General features: G+C 40.1%; 1 protein-coding gene across 8 annotated transcripts in view; it reads left to right on the forward strand.

Moving 5' to 3' along the window:
• The window catches only part of sipa1l1 (signal-induced proliferation-associated 1 like 1), a 379,448-nt gene that overhangs the window by 244,872 nt on the left and 122,459 nt on the right, over positions 1-12,117 (forward strand). For all 8 annotated transcript variants that reach the window (XM_073040260.1, XM_073040252.1, XM_073040259.1 and 5 more), the window contains one exon: positions 6,897-7,027. In XM_073040260.1, the coding sequence (XP_072896361.1) occupies positions 6,897-7,027 (131 nt within the window). The remainder of the gene's footprint in view (positions 1-6,896; positions 7,028-12,117) is intronic.

Consider the following 12,117-nt stretch of genomic DNA (forward strand, 5'->3'; position numbering starts at 1 on the left):
CCGTACCTCCTTCCTGGTGGTAGTGGGTCAAAGAGATTGTGGGATTGGTGGTAGGGATCCTCAACAATGCTTTGGGCCCTTCGTCTGCAATGATCTCGTAAATGTCACAACTAAGAGAGAGGGAGACTCCGGTGATTCTCTTGGCAGTTTTAACAATCCTCTGTAGGGTGTTGTGGTCTGATACCTGGCAGCCTCCATACCACACAATGATGCAGCCAGACAGTATACTCTCAATAGTGCTGCTGTAAAAAGTCATTAGAATGGGGTCGGGGTGCTTTGCGTGCCACAAAGTGTAGATGCTGCTGTGCCTTCTTGACCAGTGAGGAGGTGTTGTGGGTCCAGGTTAGATCATCTGCTATGTACACACCAATGAATATTGTGCTCTTCACTTTCTTCACAGCAGAGCCATTGATGTGCAATGGAGAGTAGCTGACTTGTGTCTTCCTGAAGTCCACAATCATCTCTTGTGTCTTGTCCATGTTGTTGTTCTCGAACATTTGACAAGCCTCTCAACCTCCTCTCTGTATGCCAGCTCATCATTGTTGCTGATGAGGCCGACCACTGTACTTGGTACAAACCACTGTTCATTAGCGAGCTTGATGTTGTTTGAGCTGAATCTGGCCTTGGAGTCGTGAGTCAGCGGCGTAAGCAACAGTGGGCTGAGCACACAGTCCTGGAGGGCAGCAGTGCTCAGCATGATGGAGCATGAGATGTTGTGCCAACTCAGAATGACTGGGATTGTTATGTTAAGTAGTCCAAGATCCAATTACAGAGAGGGACATTGAGTCCCAACAAGGACAGTTTACCCACCAGCCTCTGAGGAGTGGCCAAGCTGGTGTCAATGAACAGCATCCTGGTGCACAGGGCATCGACTTCTAGGTGGGACAGGACAGAGGCTATGAGATCATCAGTTTGAACAGTAGGCGAACTGGATGTAGCTGGAAGGTGGTATTTTATATGATCCATTATGAGCTGCTCAAAGCACTTCATTATTGTTGAAGTCAGTGCCACTGAGCAGTAATCGTTTAAGCCAGTTACTGTTGCTCTCTTGGGCACTGTAATGATGGTAGCTGTCTTTTAGCCTGAAGTGACAGTGGATTGTTTCAAATAGATGTTAAAAGATATCCAATAATACGTCTTTAGCTGATCCACACAGTCCCTCAGCACCAGACCAGACATCATGTGTAGCCCTGCAGCTTTGCTTGGGTCTGCTCTGACTAGTGTCCTCTTCACTTTGGCTGCAGCCAGAGAGGGTGCCTGTTCCTCAGGGGCAGAGGGGGTTTTCCTCGATGTCACATCATTCACTGCACCAAATCCTGCATAGAAGGCATTCAGCCTATCAGGAAAGGAGGCATAGCTGTTGTTGACCCGTGGGGTGCCCCTGTTGTTCAAAGGTGTTTGTGAATTTTCTGTGCACACTCACAGTTTGCCCTCCTGATAGTACAGGAGAGTGCTGCTCTTGCTGATCTTGGAGATGGCCTGTCCCCTGATCTGAAGGCAATATCCTGATTCTTGAGCAGTGCATGAGTCAATGCAGTCAGCCATGGTTTCTGGTTTGCCGAGGCAGTGTAGTGTGTATGCACGGTAATGTCCTCTATGCACTTCGCTATGCAGTCAGTAAGCGACCCGCATATTCATCAGTGTTGACGTGATGATAATAGGTAGTCACCTCCTGAATATGATCCAATGCATGCTTTCAAAGCAATCCTGTAATGCTGAATTGTTACTTTCTGGCCATGCCTTGATTTCCCTGTAAACCGGTTTGATTTTTTTAACCAGTGGTCTAAATACAGGCCTTAGCAAAATGGATATGTGGAGCGTGGGCCTGAAAGATCCAATTTAAGTCTCACGTTAATGCTGGCATGCTTATTACACTTCTTTCAAGGGCACCACTTCCCCAAGTTACTGTAGTAGACCATGGGATGATAGCCACCTCCCCGTGTTAGTCCATAATTGCTCAGCATCTTTAGTATTCCACTCCCCAGCAGGGTAGTCTTACAAATTTTAGTGTCCTTAATGTTCAGCAGTGTTTTTCAGTTATAGAAAAGATGGACAGGACAAGAAATTTCCCCATGGGTTTGAGCTGGAGTGGCATGCATTCTTCAGCCTCTAGGACAAATGGCGTTGCAATTGGGACTATTAACAGAAACTATTGTTCACTCTTCATTGTGTGATGTTCAGTTTATCTAGCTCCTTCATACTGGTCTAGAAACTTGAAAAAATTAATATATTTTGCTTCTGAAACTATGACCTTTTTTAGGTACCATTGGATACTGTAAGCCTAACTTTAGTTTCATTGTCTGTACAATCTATCATCCTCTTTTCACCATTAATCTCACTGCTGTCATTTCCCTCTGAGTTTTAAAGCTGTGATCTCTAATGTTATAGATATTTACTGTTTAAATAAAAATACTCTGATGTCTGAACTTCTGAACTCCACTGAATAAGCTGACAAGATGTTAGGAGAACAATGGGAGTTACCTTTACACAACTCCATTCATACTTCTGGATGTCCCAAAGATCCTTGCAGGCAGTTTTCCTGTTAAGCTGTCCCTCAGGATCACGGATGACTTTTAACATATAAACTGTAAGCAAAGGTGGCTTTCAGTTGTGGACAGCCAGGTTCCATAACCAGTGGTGCAATAAATTAATCTACTGTGATGGGAAGGGCTTAATGTTGATCCGAACTGTGGCAAAAACCTCCATTTGCTGTAAATAGATTTGTTTACATATAACAGATGGCCCCTTCAGCAGTGTATCTTTTCCTCAGTATTAAGTAAAATATTGGTCAAGGTGTGAAATGTTTTGGGACGAAACGTTCATGAATATTGGTATGAAGCACCTTGATTACTTGATTCCATGGACCATAGAGCAGTGAAAGAATAATTCCTGTAAAAATATTAGTGTATTTGTTTAGTTCTGCTGAGCAAAGATGATTTTAACTCTTTCTCCCACCCCCTAAACATCTTGGCTTTCCGTTAAAATGTTGTAGTGGACGCATACTATCGCTTTAAACTTCATCACATTTTTCAGACCTGATGTTTTCATTTAAATGACCCTTAAATTTATGTAAGGTTCCGACGTTGTTTTGTTTGATGGGGTTGATTAGTGGTCATCCATTGTGGGTCAGCAGTGCCCTTCCAGCTGGATTGCAGAGCAGTGATCAGTGCCAACAGCTATGGTATTCTCTTAAAACAATATTGTGTTAAATTAAATTAAATATCTGCTCTATTAAAAATCATTTAAGTAACACATTTGGGTTGAAATTCTTTAGATGTTTAAAAAAAAATAGGCTGGGTTTCATAAAATGGAATTCCAAATAGGATGAATATTCTACTTTGTGCAAATATGTTTTGCAATTTAGTTTTTTATTCTATAATTTTACTAAGCTGAGGTGGATCCAGCCCATGAGACAGTTCCAGTGGGCTATGTCTGAGAAATGCAGTATCTGAGCTTGCTACCCAGCCTATCTATATCTTCAGAGCTGCAGATTAAAAGTTATCCAGATTTATAAAAGCTAATAATGATTATATTTTTGTTTCTCCCACAATGCTTTGCAATGGGAACTTGATCCCAGTGCTGGCTGTTGACCAGCGAGACGCTGTGTAGAATTGGCGGCTGACTAAGATGTACCCCCAGGCTTACCAGCTGTCAGAAAAAGTGAATGACTTTAACAAACATTCAAAAATAAACTATTGAACATTAACACAAATTGAAGTACTAAATATTAAAACTGTTTGAAAAAGAACTTTAAAAACACTCGATCAACTTAAAACCCAATAGAAGTAATGTAAGATCTTTGAATCTCTTCTGCACCCTACTCCCTGAGCTGTTGACTGAATGAAGCTGCTGAATCTTTGCCAGATCTTCTGTGCTTCAGGCTCAGAAGGCATATCACCCAGGAGGAATTGGACCATCGGAACACAGTTGGTGTGACAGCAGTAAGAACTTCTCGTGAAGTTCAGGGCTGTTGAGATCCATATGAGTGGTTTTCAGTAGGGGTTTGTCAGTCTGCTGCTTCTTGCAGAACAGTTGTGCAACACAACTATTGTTATCCTTGCACTTCACCAGATGGTTCTCTTTTGCTTGCAAGTTTGGAATAACTTGATTTCCTCCTGAGTGAAGCTGTACCAACAGCAACTTGGCAAATCACCTTCCCCTCAGCAGTCTATACAGCACAAGAGAGTTCAAAATCCAAATATTGAAGTTGTTGGAAAATGAAAAATGCTGAAAACACTCAGCCAAGTGTTTCAGGCAACGCCAAGATGAAAACACACTTGGAGTTACTGATCCTTTGTCAAGTCTGGAAGTGATAGAGAAAGAAAGATTTTGAGTTGCAGAGGAAGTGGAGGGAGAGACGGCGTGAAAAGGAGATCTGAGATGTGTAGGCAGCCAAGTGACATAGAAAGCCTGAAACCAGCTGAAAAAGAATGAAGGATCCTAAGAATACAAAAACAGCCACGGTGAAAGAGGATATATATAATCAATCTCCTTATTTGGAATTCATTTTCTGGATCTTACATTTAGCAAAGTAAATCCTTTAAATTACTCAGTTGTTGAATTTTACATAGGAATAATACCAAACTGTTCCATAGTGGGGGCCAATCAATCAGAATCCAAACTGTCCTTATGCATTTCATAGCAGAATGTTGAAGAGTGTGATTGGAAATTTCTTCCTGAAGTACCCAAGCCAGCTATGTAATGCACATGGCTAACTGTGCCCTGACCAGGTATTCAGGTTAGCATTACCTTGGGCTGTATTTTGTGGAGCACTATATGATAAGTTGAAATTTCTTTTAGATTGATGCTTGTACAGATGTAATTTATTTTTCAGTCAACTGGAAGAAAATGCTGTACTTCAAATCTTGCAAGAAAGTGTGCTGTCATTATAGATAATTGTAGTAATGGCCTTGGGCAAATCATCTAAGTGAAGAGTTCTTAAAATAATATATCATCTAACAGATACAATTACTGAGATTAACCTTTCAGACCTTACGTCAAAAAGATGCTCTATTTTAGATCTCTTCCCTTAGTCTCGAGCTTCTTCCCATGGCTGACATTATGCAGAGAAGAAATCAATATCTTCAACTTAAAAGTACAGCATACCTAAGCGGCAGTTGTGCTCAGAGGGAAAAAATGTGCTAAATTTACCTATTTCACACACTCTCTCCATAACATCTTATTATGAAGTTAGTCCTCTTTGCGCAACCAATGCTTCAATTTGTCAAGGCTGGGCAATAGTTGCAAACCTGTTATTTCTTATCACAAATCGTTGAAAAAGGGTTTGATTTTAACTTTCCTCCACTGTCAGAAAGGGCATCAAATTTGAATATGCTGTATTTCCCTGCCAATGCTGTTTAAAAGTGCAGTACAATCAGTCCCATTCCTTTGTTCTTCCTTTAGCCTTGCAAATGCCTCTTTTTGGGCTCTGGGGATGTTTGGCATATGGGGAAGGAAGATGGAGAATGGTGATTTGCTTCAAGAGCCGATTATTTCAGAAAGGTAATCAGACGTCAAGAAATGTATTAGTTTGGGCCTTATGTTAGTTAGGCCCTTCTTTGTACCGAACGCTCTGACAAGATATTTGGTTATACTGCTTAATCTTTTGGCCTGGTTTTCATTTTCCTTGCCTTGTATATCTGCAAAGCACCTTGTGGTATTTTACATGTGTATATGTAATTTTCATTACAGTATTTGCAAATTTTAGCTTTCAATACTAGCTTTTCTTCTGTGCTCCTGAGAGAAATATATCAGTTTTCTGTATGCTTAATCTGTGGATTCTGGCCATTGAGATTAGCTAATAAGAAATTACATCACTCAGACTGCACTAGGAAATGAAATGCTGGAGTCTGCTGCTGTGGAAGCTGCAACAGTTACACTCCAAATTTCAGTTATGGGCATTAAAGCAGAAAAGCACTCTTGTTATGGTGATGGTTCTGAGTTTGACTGGGATTTCCTAGTCTTAGCAAAGTGAAATGATTGTGAGGTGAATTTAAGTCAAAAACCCATCTGTCTTTCTCTCATCATGTTATCGTCTTCCTCTTCTATTCTAAAGGAAAGACCATTAACAATTTCACTTAGTCCACTTCCAACCAACTTTCTTCAGGATAAATGGTGAAACCTGCAGGGAAATGTAATCATTAGTGGTATGTGCATTGATGAAAATTGTTTTCAAGTTGGGGCCTTGGTCTGTGGATGGAAAGCTGGGAAGAAATGCTAGTTTGAATGAGCTGCTATACAAGTGATTTAAAATGCAGTAGATCACTTCTGCCTCTTTGTGATGGTAAGTCTGTGACTATGCTTCATTGTCAAGGTAAATGTATTATCAGAGTACGTACATGTTACCATATGCTACTTTGAGATTCATTTTCTTGCAGGCATTCACAGGAAAATAAATAAAATAGAATTTATGTAAAACTACACGTAAAGACTGACAAACAACAAATGTGCAAATACTAAAGAATTATACAGAGAACATAAGTTGTGGAGTCTTTGGAATTAAGACTGTTGATTGTGTGATCAGTTCAAAGTTGTGGTGAGTTAAGTTATCAATGCTGGTTCAGAGGCCTGGTATTATAGGGTATAACTTTTCTTGAAGCTGGTATTGTGTAGCCTTCTGACCAATGGTAGGAACAAGACAAAAGCATGGCCTCCAATAAGAATGGACACAGTCGTCAAAATAATAGCTAATAGTCACAATTTAAAGTTTTGCCACTGATTTATGACCAGATGGTAAATGTTACTGTACTGTTAAATGTTGTGCTGCGCACCAAGAATGACTCTCCTCAAGTGACAATTGCAGTTATGTGGTAATGGAATTTTGCTAGTGCTAATTTTATATCTGGATTTCTGCACAAGTAATAGATGAAATTTTTAACTGACTGATGTTTCTACAGAACACTCAAACTACTTTGGGGTGGATGAAAATTTGGGTCCTGTGGCAGTAAGCATTAGACGGGAAAAACTGGAGGACAGTAAAGAGCATGGACCTCAGTACAACTATCGAATCATCCTGAGAACAAGTGAGGTGAGAGAAATGTATCTGTCTATTTCCAATTGAAGTGAAAGTTCTGTTGCATATATTTGCAGTTGTTTACCATGGATGTTAAACAATCAAGTTTTTCAAAAAAAGTGAAGTTTGTATTCTCAAATTTCAAGCAATAGAGCAGATGATGGAAATCAGAAACAGGAAAGAAAAAGCAGAATTAAGTACCAACCTCCAAGAGTTCTCCCAAATTCCAGTAGCATGCGCATAATATTCTTGAAGTTTGCGGATTTTTTATGTTATGCTATCATTTCACCATGTCCTGGTTGTCTTGAAGAAAATCTTGTGCAAAGGAGCTGTGGCAACTACTTTGTCATATAAGAGCAACCAATATTCCTTTCAGAAATAGAAAACAAGTAAGTATCGATGACAGATCTTTTGCTTGAAGGAAGAGGCGTTGACTGGAATTTGCTGCAAATTCCTTGCTAATTGTGCAAATAGTACTGGTAGAATTTTAACGTCATTTTAAGGCGGTGTATAACCCCATGGCTAAAAGACGGCACTTGCAGCAATGTCGCTTCAAACAGAGGCGGTACCTGGGGGATCTGGGAATTATCAGAAGAATTGTGCCCTGAATGGCCAATTTTGTTTCACCTGTATGTATCACATATTAAAATCATTGCATGAAGTTTTAGCCAGCAACCTTACTGAGACAGGTGTGATGTCAATTATGTGAAGCTGACACTGAAGTGATTTTGGCATGCTGCAACCAACTTGCTGTTCCAGTCCACGGTATTCACTTGGAGCCCAATTCCGTTGAACTGCTAACAGATTCTACGTTATGCAGTCATTTGCTTTCTTTCACTTGTAATTATAAAGAAAACACTGAAACAAAAGAAGACTGAGTCATGACAATAAATGTACCAATGTCTCCTTTTCTACCATGAGAATTTAGATAGCAATTTAGCTAAAGAACACCATGTTACCCATTCTAAAAGGCCTTACTGTTGCGAAAAAGTGAGATCTCATCAATTATTGCCATCTTAAATTATGTGAAAAGAGGCCAAAAATAAAATCAAAATTCTCTATTGGTTCAGTGTTGATGACATTTGGCAGAACTTTTCAGGCTCAATCCACTTACACCAAAATAGGCAATTGTGATTGAAAACCATTTCTGATTTATTTCCATTAAACTAATAACATTTTTTACTTGGAAAGTAATTTTTCTGCAGCTAGTAATTTATTGTCCACATACAAGCTGTATTTTTACTGCCCCTGGGACTTTTTATGAGAATTTGCAGTTTTTTGGTTAGCAAATTGCCTTGCATATAGTGAATGTGAAAAATTGTGCATGTATTCCACTGTGATAAATTGCTGCTCCTGTTTATAATTTGCTCTTGCTGTGAAGATGATTTCCAGTCTTACATATAAAAGTCATGAACAATAACCATCTTGCATGGTGTGAAAAATTGTGATGTAATTGAAAAGTGTTGAAATTTGAGTTATCTGAAGTTGTCAATTTTTTACTAAAATATTTCTTCTGATTATTTTTAAAACATGAGTATTTAATAGCACATTCAAGGTCTTGCGTCTGCTTTTAATTGCTGTCATGGATGCAGTTAGAACAGATGAGACAAATGTATCCTTCAGCACACCACTGAACACGCCTGAGCAGCAGTACTAATTTCTTATGATTAAATGTGCGCCAGACTCATCATTTGGCTGTCCTCCTCCTACCTGCATACAGGCAGAGACTAAAGAGCAAAACTCCAGTGATAAGGACAACGGCAAAGAGGTGGTAGCAGGAGGCTGCGGAGCAGCTATGGGGTTGCTTTGTGCCAATGGACTGGGTCCTGTTTGAGAACTCATCAGAGGATCTGAATGAATATACCATGGTTATCACAGACTTTATAAACATGGTTATAGACAAATGTGTCCTCACAACAATTTGCCTACCATCACAATAAGTCCACGGCATATGCCATTTCATTGGCTCTTCACTCAACTCTGTAGCTTCTGGATGCTCTTCATTGACTGCAGCTTGGCATTGAATACTACCATACCCTCAAAACTAATCAATAAGCTCCAAGAGCTTCAATACCTCCTTGTGCAACTGGATTCTCAATTTCCTTACTTGCAGAGCCAAGTCATTTTGGATTGGCAACAACATCTCTTCCACAGTCTTCATTACCACAGGTGCCACAGAAGGCTGAGCTTTTCCCCATGCTGGACTCACATTATACTTATGAATCTGAGGCTAAACGTAACTCCAGTGCCATATTAATTTTGCTGATGACACCTGTATCATAAATCTTATCATAGGTGATCATAAATCAGCATTTAGGAGGGAGAATAAAAATCTGGCTGGAGTGGTACTACAACAGCAACTTCTCACTTAATGTCAGCAAGATCAAGGAGCTGATTATTGACTTCAGGAGGAGAAAACTGAAAGTCTCATGGCCAGTCCTCATCAGGGGATCAGAGGTGGAGATGGTCAGCAACTTTAAATTCCTCTGAGTTATCATTTCAGAGGATCTGTCCAGGGCCCAGCGTGTAAGTACAATTATGAAGAAAGCACGGTGGCGCCTTTACTTAGGAGTTTGCAACAATTTCAGACAGACAGATAGACATACTTTATTGATCCAGAGGGAAATTGGGTTTCATTACAGCCGCACCAAGAATAGTGAAGAAATATAGCAATATAAAACCATAAATAATTAAATAATAATAAGTTAATCATGCCAAGTGGAAATAAGTCCAGGACCAGCCTATTGGCTGAGGGTGTCTGACACTCTGAGGGAGGAGTTGTGAAGTTTGATGGCCACAGGTAGGAATGACTTCCTATGCCGCTCAGTGTTACATCTCGGTGGAATGAGTCTCTGGCTGAATGTACTCCTGTGCCTAACCAGTACATTATGGAGTGGATGAGAGTCATTGTCCAAGATGGCATGCAACTTCGACAGCATCCTCTTTTCAGACACTACCATCAGAGAGTCCAGTTCCACCCCCACAACATCACTGGCCTTACGAATGAGTTTGTTGATTCTGTTGGTGTCTGTTACCCTCAGCCTGCTGCCCCAGCACACAACAGCAAACATGATAGTACTGGCCACCACAGACTTGTAGAACATCCTCAGCATCATCCAGCAGATGTTAAAGGATCTCAGTCTCCTCAGGAAATAGAGATGGCTCTGCCCCTCCTTGTAGACAGCCTCAGTGTTCTTTGACCAGTCCAGTTTATTGTCAATTTGTATCCCCAAGTATTTGTAATCCTCCACCATGTCCACACTGACCCCTTGGATGGAAACAGGGGTCACCGGTACCTTAGCCCTCCTCAGGTCCACCACCAGCTGTTTAGTCTTTTTCACATTAAGCTGCAGATGATTCTGCTCGCACCATGTGACGAAGTTTCCCAGCGTAGCTCTGTACTCAGCCTCATTTCCCTTGCTGATGCATCCAACTATGGCAGAGTCATCAGAAAACTTCTGAAGATGGCAAGAATTTGTCATAACATCTAAAAATTTGATAGACTTTTAAAAGTTTGACAAACTTCTACAGATCTGCATTGGAGAGTATATTGATTAGGTGTATCACAGTCAAAACACCAATGCCCTTGAACAGAAAATCCTACAGAGAGTAGTGGATATGACCCAGTCCATCATGACTAAAGCCCTCACCACCACTGAACACATCTACACAGCGCTGTTGCCGGAAAGCAGCATCCATCATCAAGGACCCCACCATCCAAGGCATTCTATCTTCTAGCTACAGCCATCAGGAAGAAGATACAGGAGGCTCAGGACTCACACCACCAGGTTCAGGAACAGTTATTACACCTCAACCGTCAGGCTCTTGAACCAAAGGGGATAATTTCTCTTGCCCCATCACTGAACTGTTCCCACAACTTATGGATTCATTTTCAAGGAATCATCATCTCAGCTTTTCAATATGTATTTATTTATTGCTTATTTATTTACTATTATTTTTTCTTTTTCTATTTGCACAGTTTGTTGTCTTTTGCCCATTGGCAGTTTGTCTGTCTTCTGAGTAGGTCTTCATTGATTCTATTGTATTTCTTGTATTTACAGTAAATCCCCACAAGAAAATGAATTTGAGGGTTGTATATGGTGACATGTATGCACTTTGATTTAAAAAAAAGATTACTTTGTACTTGAGCTTTGAAAAGATTTGTTCAGTACAGTAAAAAACAAAGATTTGTGTTTTTTTTTGGTTTTGAGAAAAATGAAAACATGCCCATGTCTGATATGAAAACCGGCATGTTTAGTGGAGTTTTTGAGGGGTTCCTACAATATCTTTGCTAATTATACCCTTAGAATTGATGTCTTCACCACTCAATTTTGAATCTAATGAGATATTTGTGGTTTATATCACCATTGAAATGTGTAACCCTCATGTTGATTGCCTTTGTCCATGCATATAAGTGAAGGCCAGCTTGGATTTCAGTAAATTATATTGCATTAATCTGATTGTAGTCTAAACACTAAGCATCAAGTTTTAAACAGTGTTTTGCTTGTTTTAAATCCAGCGTGATAGAATTGATGAACATATCATTGGTTGTAATGAGGAGAATGTGAAGTAATGCAGTAGTGCAGTACCCTCAGGCACCAATGCTGAATATCGCAGTGATGATATTTAGATTCTCAACCAAAGACTTGATGACTGTTTTCTTATAATTACTCATACCTTTCAGCTGCATGCCGGAAACACTGACTACCAGAAGGATGTCACCTTCACCCTACATTTCATTTACAAGTAAATGTTTTAGATCAGTGATTCCCAACGGGGGCAGTAAGGGGCATAGGGGAAACAGAAGTCATCCAGGGTGTGTTCAAGATTCTTGGGGGTGTGGTAAGTGGCACCCTAACTTGAGGCATGAGACCTGGCTGACCGCATCAACTCACTGCTGTTGTCAACTTCCAATAGGCATTTCCAGTTTATGTTAATGTTTGATTTTAGTTTAGCCCTGCTAATGATGGATAAATATGTATAGCACAATCTCTATGAGTCTTAAGGCAGTGTAGCCTTGAATTCTAATCCTGCGAAGAAACAGAAACTACAGAAAGTGCATCAATACAATGTTAGGTATTTGGAGTACGGCTTTATTCCATTCC

This window comes from Hemitrygon akajei, chromosome 3 (genome assembly GCF_048418815.1).
Source record: "Hemitrygon akajei chromosome 3, sHemAka1.3, whole genome shotgun sequence".
In the NCBI taxonomy this organism is placed as follows: domain Eukaryota; kingdom Metazoa; phylum Chordata; class Chondrichthyes; order Myliobatiformes; family Dasyatidae; genus Hemitrygon; species Hemitrygon akajei.